Raw genomic sequence first — 24196 nt, 5'->3', positions numbered from 1 at the left:
TGTGTTTGGCAATGCCGAGTACGTGCGCGTTAGCTTGACGACGATTTTACAAACATGGAAATATCAATTGTCAAAGTTCTCTTATAAAATCAGTCATAATTTGGAGATCATCAATCATTAAAATTTCGAAGATCATAAAAGATTTAATAGAGAGTTTAAAACAAATAGGCCCGCTCTTCAGCGACTCGTCATCATTCGATTGATTATGAGAAAACTCATAATTGATAAAAAAAGAAACGTTTTGCTATGTTAAAATGATTTTCGCTGATTCTATTTTCTTTTATCTCACAGGAATATTAAGACGCGATTTTTGACGATTTAGTTACGCGCTGTTCTAAGCGTTTACAAGGTGTATCGTCACGGTTTTAAGCGGTTCCGCGTAACTCGGCAGCATCCTCGATAGGATCTTCTCAAGCCGTGTTATCACCTGCCATAGGAACTTGGTACCGCTCGCTTCAATGGCTTCTTAACGCTATACAACGCTATGAAGAAACCTGTTTGTCATGTATCTCGCTCTCGAGATATATTTTACAGTATTCTGTCGCTCACGTGCAATGTCTGGTACCCAAAGGAAGCCATGTTTCTTGCTCTCTTTCGCTTATACGTTGCGCGTCGACACAATGAGACTTCCTGTCCCATCGTATAAAATATATACACAGTCTACCTTGAAATCATCGCGAAAGATCTGCGGGCTGATGCGTGGCAACAACCGTATCGCCGTGTATCATCTACTTCTTTAATTAGCGATATTAAAGCGTGCGACGACAAAACGTTTCTTCAACATTCATTTATGGCCCAACAATTATACTATGGGACTTTTTCTTTCATTTCGCTATTTTTATAAAAAGAGACTACAACATACTATCTTTCAGAATCATTAATTAAAATACCAAATAACTTGATTAAAAGATTAATATGTAAAAGTATATTTAAAAGTTTTCACTGAGGCAAGAAATATAGAAATTATGAAATATATGGTTTATAATTATAGACTAAAATATAATCAGTCTCGTCTAAAAATTCTCACGTTTTAAATTAATCAAGAGAAGGAGAAAAAGTAGAGAGAGAGAGGGAAACTCGTACTTCTCGTTAATAATATTATACATAATAATAATTTATGTAAACATGCGTAAGAGACCCTTAGCTTACAAATAGTAACATTTCTAATAGGCATTGACACTACCATATATATACTCGTGCATAGCCGGTATATCCAGTCCCGTATAATTTTAACCGCAAGATATACAGAGTTTATATACCCCGAGGTTAAAGTACGCACACATCCGAGTCATAGACAAAATTACCCGAACGAAATTATTCTGCCGACTCATCGAGTTTCGGAAAGAAAAAAAAAAAAAAAAGAGACGTATGCGAACGAATAATAAATAGCTGACTCGTCGTTTTTTCTTTTTTTTTTTTTTTTTTTAATTTACGACTCAATTTTATATCACTAGCCTGCCACAGTTTTGAATTCCTCGATGATTGAAATCGCAATTGACATATTTTTTGACGAATTTGTATTTATTAGTGTAAATTCTTTGGAGCACCACAAAATTCAAGCAAAATTCGCGAGCATCATACATTCATCTGATAATTCTGCATTATCGTCAATTAGTTTACGAATACGCCTAAATTGAACTATAATCAGAGTTTCAATAATTAGTTTTAATAATAACTTAGCAGAATTAAAAAAAATAGAATAAATTTTATTGATGCAATATGAACGACGTGTCGCTCGCGCGTCAATCGCAAAACAAATACATTGGATTATTCGTCGTTCCATCAATCTTATTTCCTCTCCTCTGGTCTATAAGTAGACATTATGTTGTTGCTATTCCTGGTGCGTCTGTTACTATTAATTACAGGCTTCGATGAAGAAATCACGCTCCGGAAGCGAGCGCATCCCGTTCTCTCCGCTTTTAATACCCCTTTCGAAGGGAACGATACGGTCGAGTCATCGATTCACGGAAGAACTTTTCGTCATCGTTGTCAAGTGTAGACAGTACATTGTCGAAAATTTAATTTCCTGCGTGATACGGAGACGCAAGACGTTTCGAGGAAGTGAAAGAAACGGATACCCTCGCGGAAAGAGAGCATCTCGTACAAGACGACAGAGTGGTGTAACCCGCGTGTCACGTATAGCTCGTAATTCCGCTCGCGGAAGACGTACCACCTTCTCCGTGACGTAAGACCGGTTACACGGACGGGCACACGGACGGAAAAAGATGAGCGATCGTGTAACGGAGCGTATACGATGAGTCTGCGGACATGCATTTTTCCCGCGACGAACCGCCGGTCTCCTCGGAAACGAAATGAGAGCACGTATACATACGGTGTCGATAATAATTATTTCTTGTTACTTGACCGCGAACGGAAGGGTGGTGTTTACGTACGTTACGCTGTATCGACGCAGAAGCGTCGTATTTTCCTTAGAATCCATTACTTAATCATATTTTGGTCTTAATTGAAATCAGACGAAGAATAAATCTTTAAAGCTGAATTATCTCGTGCGATCAGAGGTTCTTTTAAATTAATCGACCGAAAAATATCAATTTTATAAATTTAATAATTAACCCTTCAGCTTTTTAAAACACCAGAGCATAATATTAATAATATTATATATTAATGAAATTGTGGTATCGCGCTTTAAATGTCAAGTTCAGATCTTTTTCGACGCGAAAGTGCTTCGTTTCCACGATTGCATGTCGACGGGCCAGCGTGTTTCAAAACGAAAGTTGTCGCGTTACGCAGTGTAACCATGAAGATTTCTGTAGTTACGCGAGTCATTAATTATCAGGGAGATTGATAGAACGCGTCGACTATCAAAGACGATTGCGATGACGGTAGACCGTACGGATAAATCCGCAGTGGCTCGTATAGCTCCCTATATTCTGATGTGTATAGATACTAGAAACAAATGAAATACCGATCGCTAAAGTTAAAAGGCGTTTATTTATTTCAGTTCAAGGTATGCCAGAATTCCTTGATAATACGCGCGCGGCACCTTTCGCGCATGAACTCTTTGTTGCATGAACGATGAAATAAAGTCGGCCGTGTTTGCGCGGTACAGAGATTTATTTAATTAGATACACTTAAATGCCTCGTAAAAACCCGCTTTCCTCGATGACCGATTCGCGACGATTTTTTTTCCATCTTATACAGTTTTATATACAGTACAAATAAGTATATATTATATATAACCGTAATCAGCTGTGTCTCTTATCATAGTGTGCTAGAAAAAAAGAACGATTTTCTAATTTTAGAGAAATTATTCTCGAATTTTCACGACTGCATAAAATCCACTCACGCCTATCGTGATCGTGCGCTCTCTGTTAAATAAAATAAACACAATCTCACGTACACACGAGAGACGAGTAACTTCAGCGCGGTGCTCAATGAGCAATGAAAGTTCAATCACAGTTAATTACAGGTGATCTCTCGAGAGCGAGATGTTTCTTCCTGCGCTCGAAGATCATCCATTGGTAAGTGACGGCAATGACGGATTCGCGTTACGACCTCGTGGATCTTTAATTACCGTGCGCGATATTAGTTATCGCGAGACATGAATCATTGCTATCAATGAAATAGAACGGGCCCCGCGCTTAGCAATTGTTGAAAAATCATAAGAATGTTAATAACTTCTTGCTATTACTTAACCGCGCGTCTTATAAAGGCGAAATTAGTTCCTAATCGAAAGTGTTTGTTAATCATACGCGCGATCCTCAACGTCAAGACTTGAACATTAGATTAATTAGCTACGATATAGGTACGACTTTGCGTAATGTTGAAATGCTATTCTCAAACGTCAAAAAGAGAACTGCACGATTTAATCGCACACTATATCTATATTTTAAATCAAGTAAAAAATAAGCCTATTTAAAGAGTACATGAAAAAATATATATTAATTGATAAAGAAAGAGTGATAAAGAAAATTGTTTCTGCAAAATTGAGTTAAATATATTCATAAAAAACTTGGTCCATTTTATAATACGTATTTTTAGCTATCCGTGCACAGAGAGCTTAAGTTATATCTTAAATAGATTGTAGAGTAGATTGTAGAGTATCAGTAAAGAATCAAAAATTTCTCTTAGACGTATTGGTCAAAAATTTTGCTACTTTTTTAGTTCAATAAAATTAATTATAAATAATTATAATTATAATATATTAATTTGGAGAGTATATATACTAGTTTCATTATCTATATATTTGTAAAATGCTTTATATTAAATTCACTTTTGTTTCAAAAGTATAAAATTATAGTTGTATAGATAAAAACAAAAATGCGGGGAAAATCTATTCAATTCTTTTAACTTTTTCTCTTATTTTCTTCGTCTCTCTTACCCTCGATAAAAAGCTCATTAGTTTTTCGTGAATGTATCAAATACTCTCAAAATAGATTTCCTTTTTATACAAGCATGTTAACAAAACATGGTGTCACGTTCATATTGTATAAAGAAACATAACAGTGAAAGAGTAGGTTCAATTTAAAAATATTGTATATAATAACATTCAGAAATATAATAGTCGGAAAATTCGATATTAATTTTAACTCGTAAATGTATCCTTTATGTTGGAATACAAAATAATAAATTAAATAAATGTAATATAGTATTAATCCCAAAATATGAAAGCATATATTGCTTATTAATAAAAGATATAAATTAATTAATAACAGATAATGCACATTTTTTAAATTTGTTATTGTTGTCTCATAAAACGTGCACATTTTTTTATATTATATATAAATATAGAATTTTGCAAACCACGTCGTTACTTTCTCTAGAGAATTGTTTTGATTTATGCAAACAATAAATATTGATCTGTACTCATTTCGTTATCACGCAAGTAATGAAACCCTAATTGAAGCAAAAACGTAGCGGCAAAGTAATGTGTGTTCTCCGTGGGAAAGGACACGTATGTGAAGTTAGCATCTCAAGTGTTAGCATCTCACAAATATCCTTCAAATTTACTTGCATCCATCATAGTTCTATATAATTCCTGATAAGTTTTAACAATAGTTCCGGTGAATTTACTATTAAAATCGCATTTTAAGAAATGAGATGCTAACTTCCGGTAACATATGATAGCATCTCATCATATTTCGAAAATTTTATCATAAAAAAGTAAAATGCCATGGAGTTCTATAGTCTAGATATATTTTGTCAATAGTTCTGACGATTAAACGATTGTTTTGCCCGAAAAACGCGTTTTTTCGATAATATAGGTGAGATGCTGGTTGATTTTCAAGAGTTCTGCTTATTCTAAAATAATTTTCGTATAGTTCTGGGCATGTACATTGCCTTTCAAAAAAGTTCTGATGAAAGAAAGTGTTAGAATATTTTTTTAAAAATTGTTTTGCCCGAAAAACGCGTATTTTCGATAATATAGGTGAGATGCTGGTTGATTTTCAAAAGTTCTGCTTATTCTAAAATAGTTTTCGTATAGTTCTGGGCATGTACATTGCCTTGAGATGCTAACTTCACATACGTGGAAAGGACGGCAAAGAATCTTAACGGACGCGGATTATATCCAAAGAAGGACGTTGTTAGTAACAATTAAAGCGCGTACGCGCGGATGTGGTTTATAATCGAATATCGTTGGACTTTATAGATCCTGAAAGTATATAGTCTCCGTGATCTGTAGAAAATGCGCCTCGAGCACTGTTGACTCGTTCACGCAATTACCTCAATAATAATCGCGCGATAATTGCTCTTAAGAATCTCGTATTGGCTTAATCTGACAGTGATCGGTGCGCATTTGCGAGATACAGTTACGATAATTAATTTGCATTTCGCCACTATACAAACCAGATCCGTCTTTGATATTTTTCATATTCTATCGCAAAGCGATATACGTATGATGCGTTTTGTATACAACTATCGTAGAACTATCAAATTACCTTATTTCACGTCTGCCCATAACTATCATTATTAATCACAAAAATACTTATTACGAATAACAGAACTCAGCTGATAACTGTCAAAAATATTAATCAAATTTGAAGTATTATAACATATTATTTAAAACATTATTATTTAAATTTTTATAACATATTATTATTTTAAAATTTAATTAGCAAATTAACGCTTTAATCAGCTGATTTCTGTTAAAAATATTAATAAAGCATTAATTTGGTAATTAAATTTACAAATATGATAAAAAATTTATAAAATATATTGTAATATGTTATAATACCTTATCCTAGATTAATATTTTTTGACAGAAATCAGCTGATAACTGTCAAAATAGTTTAGTTTAGAGGATTATAACATATTATTAAAAATTTTAAACATATTATTTTATTTAATTTTATTTTGAACAAACTGATTGATTTTTTCAGTAAATATATTGAACATTCACTAAGATTCATCGTTATGATATTTAAGAATGGTACGAGAAACCGCGATAATTCAGAAATTGTTATCCACAAAGCGCACTTTGAATGAACTGACTTTCGTAAAGAACGTTTGAAACTACACTAAGGAATGCAATTGCGAGTATAGGTAACTAAAATGTATGAAAGAAAAAGTTTGTCGAAGGATATATTTTGCCTCAGTTTTTATCTACGTATCGAGTTTCTGAACCGTGCTCACTCGAGCGTGAAAGAATTGGAGATAACACGAGAAGGACGCGACGAGAAATAGAGAAGAACGCGAGATGCTAAGTTTCGAAAGAGAAGACGCGAGATGTTTGCGAGTCAATAAATCTCTCTTCTTTTTCTTTTTGACAGATACCAGCTGATTAAAACGTTAATTTGCCAATTAAATTTTAAAATAAAAGTATGTTATAAGAATTAAAATAATAATGTTATAAGTATTATAACATAAAACTTACAACATTATTATTTTAATTTTTATAACATATTATTTTAAAAATTAATTAGCAAATTAACTCTTTAATCAGCTAATCAGCTGATTTCTGTCAAAAAATATTAAAAAAGCGTCAATTTGCTAATTAAATTTTAAAATAATAATAGATTATAAAATGTTAAATAGCAATATGTTGTAAATAATATGTTATAATGCTTTATCTTCGATTAATATTTTTTGATAGAAATCAGCTGATAACTGTCAAAAATATTAATCCAGTTTAAAGAATAATTGACATATTATTTACAACATTATTATTTTAATTTCTATAACATATTTTTATTTTAAAATTAGCAAATTAACGCTTTAATCAGCTGATTTCTGTCAAAAAAAATTAATCAAAAATTAATCAAGTTTATAAACAAACTTATATAAAAATATCATTCTTTTTTATATAAAATCGAGGTATGCGTAACCCGCACTTATATTGTTCTAGTATGGCGATGCCTGCGCGTTTTATATGGATAATATGGCAAAAACTTGCGTGCGGTATAGGCAGCAATATTTTCGCACTTGTCACGTCGAAAGATCGTAAAAGTTGAAATTATCTGCGCCTGGCGCGGGCAACCGCAGAACAATGCAACCGCAATGTATTGCTCTTCAGTCAGCCAGTGTTATTTCGTTACAAGTCACTACAGCTCATAACTCCTGCAGACGCAATTTGAATCCGATTATTTGTAAGGGCAGATTTGCCGGGCCAACGCAATAAACGTAAAGGAGCGTTTTATCGGTTTAACTTTGAGAGACACAATTTTCTACAATTCAGAACTTGCAAACGTCAGAAAAATTGTAAAATTTAATATTTTTTTTCTTCTAAAAAATTATTAACATGTTATGAGAAGAAATTTTTTTGAAAAACAAATATTTAAACTTTTTGGAAATATTCGGCGACTGAAAGAAATTGTCTAATTCTGACATCATATGTGAAAGATTGATATTGATATATAATAATGTTTGTATATGATGTATTTATAATATATTATGATACATATGACTAATTTAAATTTCTCTTATTCATTTAAGGAACTCTTCGATGATTACGAGTTAAAATTATACGTATTTATTATTATATTTCCTACCCTCCTCCCCTTTCTTTTTCTTTTCTTTTCTTTCTCTAAATAAATTTTTAAATTCTCTATATGAATCTAATTAAATTTTTGTTACTTATCTTATCTTCTCTCTTGTATTTTTAAATTCCATTAAAGGAATCGAATTAATATAAATGTATTCATTAATAGTTATGCGACATAAAATACATAATTACTTTTTTACGAAAAATACTCGCGATAATTTTTCGTGTGAGATTCATTTTTAAACAACAAATACAAGAAATACATAACAAAATTTATTTATTTTGATTTGCTGATTTGAAGATTTTTTCGACATTACAAACCAAACAATGTCATCGGTTCAAAATCCAGTTGTTTCTATGTAACTTATTCTTCTATATAAGTATTTAAACCAATTTTACATGCACTGATTAAAAATTAATTATTTTTATATAACAATTACTTGAAACTTATGTGTTCTAATTTCGAAATTAAATATAGTTTTGCACTATTAGATTTATTAGTATTTTTATAAAATAATTATTAAATTTTAATTTTAATAAATCACATATTTATTAATAAATATATTTACAATAATAAATTAAGTAATATTTTTAATAAATTAAAAAACAAAAATAAATTTAAAAGAAAGAGAGAGAGAGAGATATCAAAAAAAGAAGATAAAAAAAGATATATAAACTTGTAACAATTCATCGAAGATCCCTTCTTCGAAAAATTTAAATCAGTCGTCTTTTGTATATCAAAACAAAAATCTAACATTGTTATATTATTGAAAGTCAGTAGTTGCTATATTATAGTTTTTGACAGACAAAACACAATTTTGCATAATTTATTCGATAAATTTTTGATAAAAGAAATAAAATAGAGTGCTTATTCCATTAATATATATTTTTGCACGGTAAGCAACGAATATTCCTTAACATATAATATATATTTTTTATATTAATATAAAGTATCTCATATTTAAAAATATATGTTGTAGTAATATGCTATATATTTATTTATTTTTGAAAAAAATTATATCGACAATCGGGCAAGTAAGCAATTATTATTGAAATAATAAAACTGCAATAATTACTCGATATTTTTTTCTGATGCGAGATAAAATCAATTGTTCCAATAATAATAGATTTCATCGATAGATTTTATCTACTCAATTTGTTTTTGTTCGTTAAATATGCTTTTCAACTTCAAATTATTACAACATTCTAACATTTTTATACATTTTTATATTACAACAGAGCAATAATTAATTGTTAATATATATATGTGTTTGTACGTGTTAAATAATTATATCATAATTATATTATATTAACGTAGAAATATACAAACACCAGAAACATGATTTAATCGCAGTAAAGTAACTTTGCTATTAGATTCGACTTGCTTATTTCCGTATAATTAACAATCACGAATTAAGCGATATCATGTACGTATATTTTACAATGGATCGCAAAAATCTAAATGTACGTTATTATTTTCTTCCGTGTCCATATTGTAGAAAATGGTCCAACAATAATAAAGTGACGTAAGTTATTTGTATAATTGATTACAAATTATATAAAAGCTATGATAAAATTAATAAATTTTTATTAAAATTGACGTGATTATTCTATCTGTTTTGAGTATTATCTTTTATAAGTTCATATATTTTCAGACATTTAGTAAAACAAAATCTCATAAGCATGCAATGCGATTATTGCGAATTGACTCTTCGAATTGCAGCATCTTCGAATAAAAAGAAAGCTATTATACAGCTCAAAAATACCATAGAGAAACTTTTAGAATGTACATTGTGAACCTAGATGATTTTTAAGATAAATATTTATAAAAACAAAATATGGAAATATTTCATTTCCGAAAAAATTCAACTTATATTAGAATTTATACTGAAATATATCATGGACTATATTTCAAATATATGTATATTATAATACACACATATATATATATGTATGTATTTGTATACATCTGCATTTTATAATACATTGACAATATTTAATGTATGCGCGTCACACTTTTTAATGTGTATGACTAATTAATTGTAGCGTTTCTACATGCACTTATTTAGTTGAAGAAAAAAGAAATTACAAGATTTTTTAATCGCGCGCAAGTTTCACTCCGCTTCAATGCGGAACGGAAAAAAAATTAGCTACCGCATAGCTTTAGCTGTCTATATTGCAACCTGAAATTTAGTTATCATGCTTAAATTTTAGCTATAGTAACTAATATTTTTTAGCTATAGTTTAACGGACAATTCTATTAAGTAAAAAATATTAGCTATCATAGAGCTAAAATTTAGGCATGATAATTAAATTTCATGTGTAATATAAGGACAGCTAAAATTTAGCTATGGTAGCTAATTTTTTTTTCCATGAGCGAATGGCAATATTGGTGTATAATTGTATACTATATATGTATATAACGATATATATATATATATATATATTTAACGATATTAACGATTATACCACATTCAAAAATTGAACACATATATACAATAATTTATCTTAGTTTCATTCATTTCAAGATAATGAATTTGTGATATATGTATATATATAATATTCTGATTAATTTGAGACTTCAATTCTTTTAATGTGTAATAAGCGCATAAAAATAAAAAAATGGTAAACTTAGATATCAAACAATTTATATAAGAATAAAAATAAGAAAAAAGAATTTTACTGATGCAATCTATTATTCAAAATTATATGATGATTATCAGAGAAAAAAGGTTTTTTCCTAATACTTTTATCTTATATATATAAATATATATATGTATTAAAATATTTCTGATATAATTTTCACAAATACATTATCTTAAAATTTTTTTAAATAATTCAACACTCACCAATTTGATGTGCAACAACGGAGTTGTAGACAATGTTGATCTGTAAAATACAAACATATAAATATTATATAAAATAATTATCAAAATATTTAAATTATTTATAATATTTCAAATCATTTTTTAAAATATTAAAATTAATTTGAAAATTTAAATATTAATTTTAATATTTCAAAGAATGATTATATTATGCGCATAGTTAACTTTTCTATTCGTACTTTAAGATATTAAAAAACTATATAATTTGCAAAGAAATATTTTTTAAAGAAAGATAGAAATGTTTATAAAAAATATTTAAATTAAACTCTTTTACTATTTACTTTTACTATTAAAAATATTTTGATTAAAATATTGAATAGTAAAAGAATCTATAGTTACGCATTACATAAATACATATCTCTTAAATATAATACGATGTATAGAAATAGTATTTTACTCACATACATATATTTATTATTATAAGTTATTTAAAAAATTTCAAAATATAAAATCTAGGATATATTTTATATTCATTATTATACAACAATGTAAAATATGGATCATTTTAAATAAATGGATAATCTCACAAATAAAAATAAAAAGTTAAATAAATAAATTATAAATCATATTTACCCCATCGTTTCTCCACCGTTACCCGATGCCTCCCCGGGCCTCCAAACCTCTCTCTCTCTCTCTCTCTCTCTGTTCCTGGCACTCACTCGCGAATACGCACGGTTAATTACGATCACGGCACTCCCGATTTTAATCACACGTGACACGCACTTTATTACACTTACTTTTTTTCGTTCGCGACGTGCGGCGACGCCTGGGTTTTTAACTATAACATTTTCGACGCGTTTCGGTAAAACGCGAGAATCGCGAGAGCTTATTCGCGCGCGAATAAAACCGATGCTCTGTTTTCGCGTCGCCGCTTTTTCCAAGGCCTTATCGGAGGGCCTTATCGAACGACGATGGCGACTTCCCCGCGACGCGCTTCAGGAGTCGCCGATATTCAGGAATTGGGCACTACATTTCACTATGTTTTATATTTAACTGAATAATATTCAAGCACGAAGAAATACGCGGTCGTCGCGATTCTCAAGCGCGATATCTCTGACCAAATATTCGTCGCAATGATTCTTTTAATATTTTAGCACTCCCGATAATGCTTGTATTGTTTTAACGCGATAATCGCGAAAGTTTTTCAACAGTGTTCGTAGTTTGTAATCCGACGCGACACCACTTTAGCGGTTATAAAATGACGTAATATTTACGCGCTCAATTTTTGTCTACACGTAATGACCGATTTGTTAAAGCAATATCTACAATAAGAATTTAACAATAAGACGTAAAATGTAAGAAATTAACCAATCACAGTTTAATGAGAATAATCGAACATGATTAATTAATTTCTTATGTCTTACGTCTTAAATTCTCATTGTAGGCACCACTTACAACTATCCGAGACGAAAACGATGGCAATTTTACGTGTATAAAACGATTCGAATTTACTAAACAGATTTAATATTTCTGATTTAATATTTCTATATAGAAAGTGTAGTCTTTATTTCTCTACATTTTTACAACTTTATTATACGTCAGGAAATATAAAAAATTATAATTTACGTATGCGTCATGTACGAAAGAATTGTAAAGCCTCTTATTTAAATCAAAATTCAACGATCCATATATTTCTTTCCGAAAAAAAGTAATTTCTCACTCACCACGATCGATGCACAACAGCGAAATTAATTACGTTGAAACTACGGTGATCTATAACATACAAATATAATCAATATTATAGCAACGCGTAAAAAATAATTATTTTCAAATAATTATAATTGTACACTTTGAGTATAATATAGAATAATATAGAATATAATAGAGTAATATAATAAAGAGTATAATATAAAAGTATAATAAAGAAAATTCAATGAGTACAATATAATAAACAGATATATTATTAAACTGTTCTATTTTTATTTATTAGATTTATTTGATTTAAATCAAATTAGGAGAAAAAGATCTTTCGGCATCTCTTTTTTATAAAAGTTTATATTTAAGAGAAATAATCTTTTCGAAAATATTATTATTCTATATTAAATAATAATGTATCTGTTTATTATATTGTACGCATCGAATTTTATACTCAAAGTGTACGAATACAATTATTTGAAATTATTTAAATTATTTAATAGAATAATAATTAATAATAATATATTTTCGAAAAAAGATTATTTCTCTTAAATATAAACTTTTATAAAAAAGAGGTGCGTAAAGGATATTTTTCTCTTAATTTGATTTAAATCAAATAAATAAATCTAATAAATAAAAATAGAACAGTTTAATCGCGTATGCGATTAAAAAGAAGGTATAAATAATAGATTATATACTTACTCCGAAGTTGCTCCGCTGTCGCCCGATGCCTCCTAGACCTCCTCCTCCTCTCTAGTTGTCATCAGTAGGTCGTCGTTATCCTCACTCGCGAAAATCCGGTTCATTACAATTTGCGACACGATAAAAACGCGCGAAACTTTGCAGAGCACTTACGTTGAACTACGGTGATCTGTAACACACAAATATAAGATCAAAATTACAGCAACGCGTAAAAAATAATTAATACATTTCCAAATAATTATAATTGTACACTTTGAGTATAAAATTCGATGCGTGCAATATAATATATTATTTAATAGAATAATATAATAATATATTTTCGAAAGAAGATTATTTTTATTAAATATAAACTTTTATAAAAAAGAGATGCCTACAGATTTTTCTCTTAATTTGATTTAAATCAAATAAATAAATCTAATAAATAAAAATAGAACAGTTTAATCGCGTGTGCGATTAAAGAGAGAAAATATAAATAACAGATTATTTATATTTACTCCAAAATTGCTCCGCCGTTGCCCGATGCCTCGCCGAGCCACCTCTCTCTCTCTCTCTCTCTCTCTCTCTCTCACTCTCTCTTTCTCTTTCTCTCTCTCTGCGCCGTTCCTTTACGGCACTTACTCGCGAATACACGGTTAATTACTATCGCACGGCTCTCCCGATTTTAATCATACTCGACACGCACTTGATTACATTGCGACGAGACGATACGGAACGCTCGATGATTGAAATTTATGCCACGACGACGCTACAAGTAACAATCTCGCTCAACGTCCGTTTTTCCACCGAAAACGCGTGACGTCACAGCTCGAATTCGAGTCGAGCCGCCTGAAGTTGGCGAAAAGTACGAGCGTGAGGATTAATTAGCAATTAGCGTCTTTACGTCGTTAATTACCGTATAAATCCGATTGTGTCGAGTGAACCGACATCGCGATCGCACGCGCGAAATTGACCTCGTCGGCCGCGAATCTCGCTCGACATTTAACATTCGTTCTCCCGAAAATGACCTATATGTAAGGCCATTTTCGGGAGAACGAACGTTGAATGTCGTCGAACGAGATTCGCGGCCGACGAGGTCAATTTCGCGCGTGCGACCGCGATCGCGATGTCGATACACGCTACGTCGACACGCGATCAGATTTATACGATAATTAATTACGTAAAGATAGTAATTAATGCTAATTAATACTCGCCCACTCGTACTTTCACGGACCGGCGATGTACACGCGAACGTTGACCACGAACAATGCGAAAGTGCACCAGAGGGCAGCAGCACTCTAGATTGTGCGTTCGGAAACTCACCTAGAGTGAAGCGCTCGATTGACCAATCAGGACGAAGAGATCCTCGGTCTCCGATTGGTCGGTCATATTCGGCACTTTGACCAATCAGGACAAAGAGATCCTCGGTCTCCGATTGGTCGGTCATAGGCCGGTATTCATAGTCCGTTCTTATTTCAAGACCGTCTTAGGGCCAATTTCACCAACATCGGTTAACTTTAACCTCCAGTTAAACTATATGTTTGTCTCTTTTTAATGAACGTATCTGAAACGAGACAAAGATATAGTTTAACCGGAGGTTAAAGTTAACCGACGTTGGTGAAATTGGCCCTTAAGTAATGTCTTAAGGCTCATTCAGACAGGACGCGTCAAGCGTCAAGCAGCGAGCAGCAACCATTCAACAACCAATAAGCGAAGTAATATTAGCAATGGCGTAAAAAATATTGCCTCGCTTATTGGTTGCTGCTCGCTGCTTGACGCTTGACGCGTCCTGTCTGAATGAGCCTTTAAGATGCAAATACGGCTCTGTGATTGGTTAATCACATCATAAGATTGTACTTAAGACATTCTTAAATATAAGAACCGACTATGAATACCGACCTAATAGCACGGTGTGCAATTGCAACGTGTGCAATTGTACTGTGCGTAAATGAAGGCTTCTCGATCGGACTATGAATACCGGCCTTTGACCAATCGGAGACCGAAGATCTTTTTGTCCACATTCTCGATATCTATCGACCTATCGATAAATATATATTTCCTATGTTGGTTGCCCTGCGATCGCGGAGTCGCTGAAGTCGGTATCCGTTGTATGCCGCGGTGTTTCCGGTTTGCATCGGTCTTTCATTCTCCTAGCAAGATGGCTGATCAGGTATGTGTTCGATATATTGTAATCGAGAAATGGAATTTTTCATATGTAGCGGTGTTATTTTGTGAAAACGTGCTGTGTTCTCGCGACAGTTAGCATTACGCATAAACGTTCGCAAAATGCGATGTCGTAGATTAAAGTATGATCGTAAAGTTACAGTCGCGAATGTAGCACGTGGTTAGGTCGAACACATGAGAGTGAAATTCAGATGTAAAAGAAATGCATAATTTGTATAATTTGCTTTGCAGAGCGAGCGTGCGTTTCAAAAACAACCCACGATCTTTCTTAATCGTAAGAAAGGTCTGGGCCCGAAACGTAGGAAGCCTATGAGATATAGTCGCAATGTCGGGCTCGGTTTCAAGACTCCTCGTGAAGTGAGTATAAATCTATCTTTTAATTTACAGTTATTTCAGTAATTTACTATTTTAGTTTGCAACGTTTCCATTTTTATACGTATCATAATCATCTGTGTAATAATCTTTGAAAGAATGAGTGATTAAGTTATTTTAAATTTATACATAAAAAAACCTTGATTTTATTGATCAAAGTATATATTGAAAATTATTTAATATATGGGGAATATAATTATATATACGTGATTTAATATTTAGTTTTAATATTACTATTATTGCTATAATAATAAAAATATTTAATATGATGATAAATTACGACGGTCTTCTGAAGATAAATTGAAGAATAGTCTATATCTCACACACTGAATAATTGCACATTAATTTTTTTAATAGTAAAAGATATACAAAATGTTTCATACGTATTCTGTTGGTTTCATCTTTACAGGCCCTCGAAGGAACCTACATCGATAAGAAATGCCCATTTACTGGCAATGTGTCGATTAGAGGACGTATTCTCACTGGTGTTGTACAAAAAATGAAGATGCAACGTACTATAGTTATACGCAGGGATTATTTACATTACATTAGGAAGTACAATCGTTTTGAGAAACGTCATCGTAACATGAGCGTCCACCTTAGTCCTTGCTTCAGGTATAATAAAATAATTTGCAATTTTTCTTTTCCAGGAATGTTAAACTTTTGCTGACTTTTGTTCTTATATGATGATAATTATCACGATGGTCTACTGACAAATAACTAGAATTTGGAGAATTATTATGAATCTGACAAAATAATAATAAAAAGAAATAATAAAATTATATATATAATTATGATTAATACTTATAAATTTTTTTAATTAAATTTCAGGGATGTGGAAATTGGTGATGTGGTCACTATTGGTGAATGCAGACCTTTAAGCAAGACAGTAAGATTCAATGTATTAAAAGTTTCAAAAGGAACAGGATCGAAGAAGAGTTTCAAGAAATTTTAATTACCTCTCTTTTCAATAATGGTTTGTAGCTATTCCTTTTCTTTTTGTTTATAATACTATTGTTACAAATATAATTAAAGACTTAAATGATGAAAACAACGACGGTCTTCTGAATATATGTTGAAGAATATATTCTCACACACTGACTATTTTTGCATTTTTTTTTTTTTCCAAAGTAAAATTTATGACATGTCTTGTATTATTGTTATTTTAATTATTACAGAACATTACCGGATATGAGAGGATGTGAAGGAAAAACTGTAAAACTTTACAATTAAATGCAGTTACAAGAATTATACACATTTGTGTATTGTAATTCATATTCAAAACCTGTTAAAATGAGAAATAAAATTTCTATAAAATTATTAATTTTTAAGAAATTTATATTATTTTTTAAATATTATTAAATATATAATTTTTCATAATCTAAGTATGGCTTTTCAAATATAGTTTTATATATTTCGCAGAAAGAGAAAAAATTTTTTTCAATAGATATTTATGTTTATATTATTTTCTATAAATATAGGATAAATATAAAAGAATTATGAATTGTGAAATAATGACATACCATTTAGTTTCTAAAAATATATTTTAGCAATCTTGAACACAAGTATTTAATATATAAAAATGATATTTTTACATAAAGAATTTGTGAACTATTATTGTCATATTATTGTAGTAATATCATATAAATTAAATAAGGAAAGACAATATGCAATTCGTTAAAATTAAGATGATAGAAATGATATTACAATTTAATACAAGTAGTAAAATTGATATCTTATGTAAGTGTATATAATACATATTTAATATATTGCTATTTTTCAAATTAATTATAATATGCATCAAATAATCTGAATGTTTTTTTAATCATATTAGAAATATTAAAAAATTCATTTTATAGTATTTTAACAATGAATAATTCAGAATTACAAAGGCACCAGTGAGCTTTATATATATATATATATTCTTATAAATAATATTTCCCATATTACTCATATTTCCTATATTATCTATCAACATATAAAGTCTAATCATTTTTATTAAATTAATTATTGTGTCAAAAGTTTATCACAATTATGCTTGATATAGCATAACAAATTAACAGTTTTTCTTAAATAAAAAGTAATAATTTAGTTTTTTTATTAAATTATATTAAAATCTGTTATCTAAGTCTGTAATAATAATAGTTATATATATATCTGATATAGATTTATATATAATACACATGAATAATTCAAACATAAATAAGATTTTGTGTACAAAATTTTTACAAGAAAAATCTCGTTTATATTTGAATTGTTCTGTCATGGTTATTTTTCAATAAAAAAAATCTCACTCAGTATAAAAAATACTATTCTGAGAACTATTTTTGTTATAAAATAGAATAAGAGAAAGTATATATTTCTAAATATAGAAGATATATATACAATTTTATATACAGCTCTCTAATCTAATAAAAAATCTTAATGAATATTTTTAGATTTATAATGCATATATATAAGAAAATAATTATATGTTATAATCAAAACATCGTGTTTAAATCCAAAATTTAGAGAAAAATTACATCTACATAGAAAATATACATTCTCTTATATTTTATACTTATGAAATATCTATACATACTTTTGTTACACAAAATATCAATTACTTATAGTTATGTTTCCTTTCGTTGAATATTCGGCTATATAAAGTATGTATATAATAGGTCCTGCTAAACTTAACAGTAATGAAAATACGAGAAGTTGCATCCAAGACAATCCCCAATTGTCTCCAGAACATTTAAATATATCTGTTTCACAAGACTCTGTTATATCTGTATTTTCTGTATCATTAAGTAATCGATCATGTTCTGTATGTGAAACTTCAGAAACATTGGCACTATTATAAGATGATAAAGGTTCACATACCGAATTTAATATAATAGCATTAATTTCCGTATTTGAAGATTCTGTGGCTGATATAGTATCAAAGTCTATTAGCTGCTCATCCTTTCTTACAGGGAATTTTTCTTGGCTTTGTGTAGATGTAATAATAACATTCTTATCTTGACTTTCAGGCAATGTCTCGGTTAAAATAGAAAATGGTTGTACAGGAACCTTAATATAAGGCTTTGCATATATCTCATTCTCTTTGTCAATTTTATTAATTTGTTTCAATTCAGATATCTAAAATTATGCAATATAAAAAAAATTAGCATAAAGCTGTGAATATTTTTATGCTATATTTTTATAGATCAAATTTTCTACGTACTGTACATCTATATCGAAGAGCCAATGCCTGCAGGGTATCGTCAGGTTTTATTTGTATATTGATCACCTCGATTTTGCGACGTGATGATGTGGATTGTTTAATAATTTGTAAAGAGATATTCTCCTCATCTGTACTACTTTCGTCATCCGAATGTAAAAATACATAATGTGGAGAACTTTCCCTTCCACGCTGATGGATCAGCTGCCTGAAAATATACCTTGTTATTGATATAAACTTTCCATGTGTACTTAACTTGATAAAATCTTTATATATTAATAAAAAAATAGATACTTTTAATTATAATTATATCTCTCTACAAATTAATTCTGTACATGATATATTTGTTCTCGTAATTGTTACTAAAAAATTTAATTGGCAGATAACTGCAAAAATTACCTAGTATTTTTCTGTTCGTCGAACATCGAGTTGATTAATTTTTGCGGCATAGTGCGATAATGTTTGACATATAATTACACCTTTTTCACAAAAATGCTTATTCGCGTATCATGTCTGCATATAAATATTTAAAAAATATGTTGTCACAATTGGCATTATGACAGATGTTATATACTATACTCATCAAATGTATATTCTTGCACTCATTATGCACAATGGTTTATAGATACGTCGTTGAAAAATTCGGATAGAATGCGGTCCGTTTAATGTTACGAAAGTTTCGAATTGTTTGATCGGCCAATCAGGACGAAAGAAGCGAAGATCGCTTCGCTCTGGGACTCGATTCTTGGAATTCATTCGCAAGAGAAACGTATGCGCAAATTCGGCTCTTACAGAAAAGTTGCAAGTTGATTGGCTATCGCATGGCTTTTAGCCAATCGACTTGCAACTTTTCTGTAAGAGCCGAATTTGCGCATACGTTTCTCTTGCGAATCAATTCAAGAATCGAGTCCCTGGGCTGCTTTCGCGAGAAAATCAAAATGATCCAGATTAAATGATCCTGTGCTGTGATTGGTCAAATCTGAAATTTCACTGAATTTCATTCAGTTCAATTTAAATGAATTTCAGTGAAATTTCAGATTTGACCAATCACAGCATAGGATTATTTTAATCTGGATCATTTTGATTTTCTCGCGAAAGCAGCCCTGATTGGTCGATCGAAAGCCTGAAAAATGTTGTAGCGTCAAACGGAGCGCACTCGTGCTCTCCAGAATATTCCTTCTTCATGAACGAAAGTTATATCGGCCAATAGCCGATGTTGGCCCCTGTGTTGTTGTAGCGTAGGATTTTGCCGCGCAAACATATACGCTCGTGACAACTACGTAATAAGTATTTGAGGTAAATATGCGCATATATATTGCCCATAATTCGCAGTATAATGCGAAGATATTCGCAATCCATGTAGAGAGGATAATTTGGCTAATTAGCTCCTCGTTAGTTGTTATGCATGTGCGGGTGTTGTGTGTAGGCTCGCTAGCCACGCATTTTCTGTGCACTTGCAATTTTCCTCTTATTTCTTTCTTCGTGTCCTTTTTAAATTAACAATAAGTTATTTGATACATTTGAGAAAAATCGTCGTACAACAAAATAACGTGAGCTCGAAATAATTCGCATTGTTTTGAAATGTGTTTCTCATTATTGCGAAATATTGCGATATTTTTTTTTTTTTTTTAATTATGCGATTTTTTGTAATATTATGTAAATTTGATATAATTAGATATTATAGAGATTTAACAAATTATATATATATATATGAAACTAAAGCTTTGTAATCTTATTTTTGTTTATTATTACATATAATTTTCTGATATTTGTATTTGTCCCAGGATGACAATTTGATCCTACATAAATGTGAAATAATGCTGCATCACACATTTTAGCATTTTAGCATTAAATAATTTGTTGTAATTGCGTATGTGTGTGTATATATTATATGTGAGCCTGCAAGAATGCTATCTTTTATAAAATTTCATTGAATTATTTTTATTTTGTTTTATGCTTTCTTTTATTGTATTTTTTATTTATTTTCTTGTAATATCTAAAATAAAATATATTTTTATTTCAGATTATTGTTATAAAAAATGGTAGACTCTGATCATGAGGTAGGGGAGATGGATAGGTTGGAGATATCTTCAGATTCTACAGATATAATAATAAAGAAAAGGCCACGAATAGAAGATTCTGAAGATGAAGCAAAAAATGTTTCTACTAAAAAAAAGCGAAATTTCTCCAATGAACAGTCAGAAATATTAAAAAAAGATAACAGCGAGATAGATTCAGATAAAAATGGTACAGTAATGATAAAAGAGCATACAGTATATTCAGAAAACGAACAAAATATACAAGAGAAATTTCTGTCCGAATCAAACACTGATAAAGAGGATGAAGAAGATAAAGAAAAACAAGACCATAAGCCAATCAAACAAAAGAATGGGAATAAGAGCCTTTTAGACAAAGATGATTCCATTGTGGATGAAAATTCTTTCAAAATAAATCATAAAGAGAAAATTATAAAAATTAAGGTAAGAACTTACATCCATGAGATAATTCTATATAATTTGTCATTTTATTCAGATCTACTTTTTTTCTGCATGCTAACTTAAATATATTTCTCTTGATTATACTTTTTCTTTTACTTTCACTTTGAAGGTGAACTAAATTGTTAATGTCTTGATATTAAAATAAAACTAAAATGGGATATATATATTAAATAACTTTAATATTAAAAGACCAATATTTTTTTATATAATTGTTGATTATTCATTTTTCTTTATATTAAAAAAAAACCTGTCTATAATAAATATAAATGCAATACCCATTTCTAATTATAAGAAAGAAGAAGACGGAAGTAATGAAGAAATTAATGTAGACAAAGTAGAAGAAAAAAGTAAGGAAGAAGAGATAAACAAAGGACGCATTGTGAAAAATCGAACTGTGGATACAGAAATCGTAGGTGGATTGGAGCTTTCAGTAGAATGCGCGAGTGATAAAGAAGAATCGAGTTCAGAAAGTGAAGATGAGAAAGAAATAAAGTCGCGCCCGAAGACGGAAATTATACTCGATCTAAATGAGTCAGACTGTAGAGGCAGTTTGTCAGAGGCAGAAAAATCTGATTCGCAAGAAGTCACTAACACATTGGAGATTAAATCAGAGAAGGCAAAGAAAAAGAGGTCGCGAACAACTTTTAGTAAACTGAAGGCTTCTGAGTCTGAGGGGGACAGCCTGAATAATAATTCAGATGAAGATTACAGTCCACGGACTAAAAAGAAGATGAAAAAATCTCCTATGACTAGTAAACCAAAACGGTCTGTGGAGCCAAAAAGAGGACGAGGTGTAAAAAAATATTCTTACAAGAAGAATACTGAAGACATATCTGATGATGAAAGTGTGGATTCAACAGAGAGAATTAATAAAACAAAAACTAAAGACAAAATGGAAGAAGAATTGTCAGAAAAAGAATCTTCCGCAAGTAAAAGTGAAAGTAATAATAATTCTGAAGATGAGGAAAGTTCTGTGAAGAATAGAAGAACAAGACGTAGTAATGCTGTAAGTAACTTTCTTAATACAGAAAAATAAATCTATTATATAAATATCTATGTTATAAATGTATGTCTATATCATGTGATATTAAACTATTTCAGGAACCGGAGAACAATAGACAAATACAGATATTGAAAAAATATTTAAAAGTGGCTGGTATAAGAATAAAATGTTTTAACGATCTTTGGGCTGATTGTAAGAGTAATTCTGCAAAAATTAAGCGTCTAAAGGAATTGTTAGAAAAAAATGGTATTAGTGGAAGACCAACATTGGAAAAATGTAAACGAGCGAAAAAAAAGAATGAGAGAATGCGAGAAGTGTCCGAATTAGATGTAGCTAATATTATATCTGAAGGTTAATATTAAAGCTTTATTGTGAATTTATTTTATAATATCGTAATTATAATATTATAGATGTTGAATATATATTTCTAGGACGTGTTACGCGCGCAAGAAATAAAAAATCAACATCTCCAGAGATACCGCAACGATATCGAGAAACTCGCAAACGTATTCAAACCATCATAGATAGTGATTCAGAATAGAGCAGGTTGGCAAGTAAATCATGATTGTTAAGCCATGTAAATATCTAATCATTTACGCATGTTAATATACTGCGTACGTATATAACATTTTTCTAATATTCTCTCATATATTTTTGTCATAATTATCATTACTTCTTATAATTCTTTCTTTTTCTATTTCTTTTCAATGAATTATTATGTAATTATACATGATATTGAAAATATCGAAAGAAAAACTTATTTTTATTAATATTGATTCGTTATTCTTACTGGTAATTAAAATAAACTTATTAATTGTTCGTATAGAAAATAATAAGAATTTATATAACAAGCTTTAACATATATGTATATTTGAGAGCAATGAAAAAATTTCTTGTGCAGAGATGTTAAGAAAGCAAAGTTACAAATGAGACAAATTACAAGATAGAAATTATAAGATATATTTTGCTTAAATAGATGAATGACATACTTCAAAATACTAACAAATAAATTTATATATAAATATATATTGAATATTAATAGTTAACATGTACATTATTTTTTTTTATTATTCCTATATATATTGTTTCAATAATGTTAGAAACATAGTAATTATTAGTAAATTTCTAATAAGCAGCATTCAAAATATTTATCACAAATCTATTTCTATTTTTCTATCTTCAAAAAAATAATTATATGTATATAAACTTTAATGAAAAACACTGTTATTACATAGTTCAGCAAAACACTATTATATTCGAGCTACTCTTTTATATGTAAGGTTGAAGTATGTCATTTTATCGCACAAATTAACATATTTTTTTACATACAAATTAAAATAATATAAATTTAAGTTTATTTAACGTGACAGATTGTAATATTTAGATAGGGAAAGTTTTCGGCAAACCTTTATAACAGCTACATAGAAGATATTTTGACAAGCTGCTATATATAAGGATTCTTCATCGTAATTAACATATGATGAAAGCAACTACAAGATTTTAAGATGTGCAAAGAATTAAAAATATAAAAATTTATTTTCATAATTATAGTAGATTTATAAAACTATAATAGATTTGCAGTAAAACCTCTTGTGAAGTTAATATTGGGTAAGTCAAGGCATTTATTGTTTCATTTTGTGTATCAATTATATATACATATATATATATAATGTACAAAATATGTCATTTATATAGCATAGTTGTAATATGTACACAGTAATATGTCACTCAAATGTTTATTATAATATGTGTATATTTAAATTACTTATGATTTTTTCATTAATTATAATTCCA

The 24196-nt window shown here is 29.8% G+C and overlaps 4 protein-coding genes across 7 annotated transcripts in view; 2 read left to right on the top strand and 2 right to left on the bottom strand.

The window, feature by feature from the left end:
• Sano (CABIT domain-containing protein serrano) overlaps positions 1–14384 on the bottom strand; it is a 169553-nt gene extending 155169 nt beyond the window's left edge. For 2 of the 3 annotated variants that reach the window (XM_083043795.1, XM_083043798.1), the window contains exons 1-6: positions 14355–14384; positions 13659–13989; positions 13165–13333; positions 12492–12540; positions 11401–12089; positions 10792–10831 (exon numbers count right to left, since the gene is read on the bottom strand). The gene's annotated coding sequence lies outside the window, so the exon portion shown is untranslated. Of the gene's footprint in view, positions 1–10791; positions 10832–11400; positions 12090–12491; positions 12541–13164; positions 13334–13658; positions 14071–14354 lie in introns of those variants that run through there. The other variant, XM_083043796.1, reaches the window with a different exon arrangement.
• Positions 14385–15224: 840 nt separating this feature from the next.
• Rps11 (ribosomal protein S11) lies at positions 15225–17016 on the top strand. The gene is made up of 5 exons (XM_083044114.1): positions 15225–15310; positions 15556–15681; positions 16106–16311; positions 16528–16672; positions 16875–17016. The coding sequence occupies exons 1-4, from the start codon at positions 15251–15253 to the stop codon at positions 16649–16651; spliced, it is 516 nt and encodes a 171-aa protein (XP_082900240.1). The 5' UTR covers positions 15225–15250; the 3' UTR covers positions 16652–16672; positions 16875–17016.
• A 645-nt stretch (positions 17017–17661) lies between these two features.
• Positions 17662–19656, bottom strand: LOC145939473 (lysM and putative peptidoglycan-binding domain-containing protein 3). Its single transcript, XM_083043803.1, has 3 exons — positions 19301–19656; positions 18905–19109; positions 17662–18819 (listed from the first exon to the last, which is right to left on the bottom strand). Exons 1-3 carry the CDS (start codon positions 19348–19350, stop codon positions 18295–18297), a joined length of 780 nt encoding a protein of 259 aa, XP_082899929.1. The 5' UTR covers positions 19351–19656; the 3' UTR covers positions 17662–18294.
• A 381-nt stretch (positions 19657–20037) lies between these two features.
• Positions 20038–24121, top strand: LOC145940084 (uncharacterized). 2 transcript variants are annotated; one of them, XM_083044942.1, is made up of 5 exons: positions 20038–20197; positions 20925–21381; positions 21692–22405; positions 22501–22753; positions 22834–24121. In XM_083044942.1, the coding sequence occupies exons 2-5, from the start codon at positions 20941–20943 to the stop codon at positions 22941–22943; spliced, it is 1518 nt and encodes a 505-aa protein (XP_082901068.1). In that variant the 5' UTR covers positions 20038–20197; positions 20925–20940; the 3' UTR covers positions 22944–24121. The 2 variants fall into 2 exon arrangements, with proteins under 2 accessions (XP_082901068.1, XP_082901069.1); XM_083044943.1 differs by lacking the exon at positions 20038–20197 and adding an exon at positions 20250–20451.
• Positions 24122–24196: the final 75 nt, after the last annotated feature.

The sequence above is a fragment of the Prenolepis imparis genome, unplaced genomic scaffold (genome assembly GCF_030444845.1).
Source record: "Prenolepis imparis isolate NDT839.2.m4 unplaced genomic scaffold, iyPreImpa1.0 SCAF_8, whole genome shotgun sequence".
In the NCBI taxonomy this organism is placed as follows: domain Eukaryota; kingdom Metazoa; phylum Arthropoda; class Insecta; order Hymenoptera; family Formicidae; genus Prenolepis; species Prenolepis imparis.
The sequence above is the reverse complement of the archived record's forward strand: the minus strand, read 5'-3'. Positions and strand labels throughout refer to the sequence as shown.

What these genes read in the sequence shown, in the direction of transcription:
- Rps11 (XM_083044114.1), top strand. Translation starts at nt 15,251, where the DNA reads ATGCCGCGGTGTTTCCGGTTTGCATCGGTCTTTCATTCTCCTAGCAAG. An exon ending in CTAGCAAGATGGCTGATCAG is followed by an intron (nt 15,311 to 15,555) that starts GTATGTGTTCGA and finishes TTTGCTTTGCAG; the next exon opens with AGCGAGCGTGCGTTTCAAAA. An exon ending in GTTTCAAGACTCCTCGTGAA is followed by an intron (nt 15,682 to 16,105) that starts GTGAGTATAAAT and finishes TCATCTTTACAG; the next exon opens with GCCCTCGAAGGAACCTACAT.
- LOC145939473 (XM_083043803.1), bottom strand. Translation starts at nt 19,350, where the DNA reads ATGCCGCAAAAATTAATCAACTCGATGTTCGACGAACAGAAAAATACT. An exon ending in GACGAACAGAAAAATACTAG is followed by an intron (nt 19,110 to 19,300) that starts GTAATTTTTGCA and finishes GTATATTTTCAG; the next exon opens with GCAGCTGATCCATCAGCGTG. An exon ending in CTCTTCGATATAGATGTACA is followed by an intron (nt 18,820 to 18,904) that starts GTACGTAGAAAA and finishes GCATAATTTTAG; the next exon opens with ATATCTGAATTGAAACAAAT.
- LOC145940084 (XM_083044942.1), top strand. Translation starts at nt 20,941, where the DNA reads ATGGTAGACTCTGATCATGAGGTAGGGGAGATGGATAGGTTGGAGATA. An exon ending in GAACAAGACGTAGTAATGCT is followed by an intron (nt 22,406 to 22,500) that starts GTAAGTAACTTT and finishes AAACTATTTCAG; the next exon opens with GAACCGGAGAACAATAGACA. An exon ending in AGCTAATATTATATCTGAAG is followed by an intron (nt 22,754 to 22,833) that starts GTTAATATTAAA and finishes ATATATTTCTAG; the next exon opens with GACGTGTTACGCGCGCAAGA.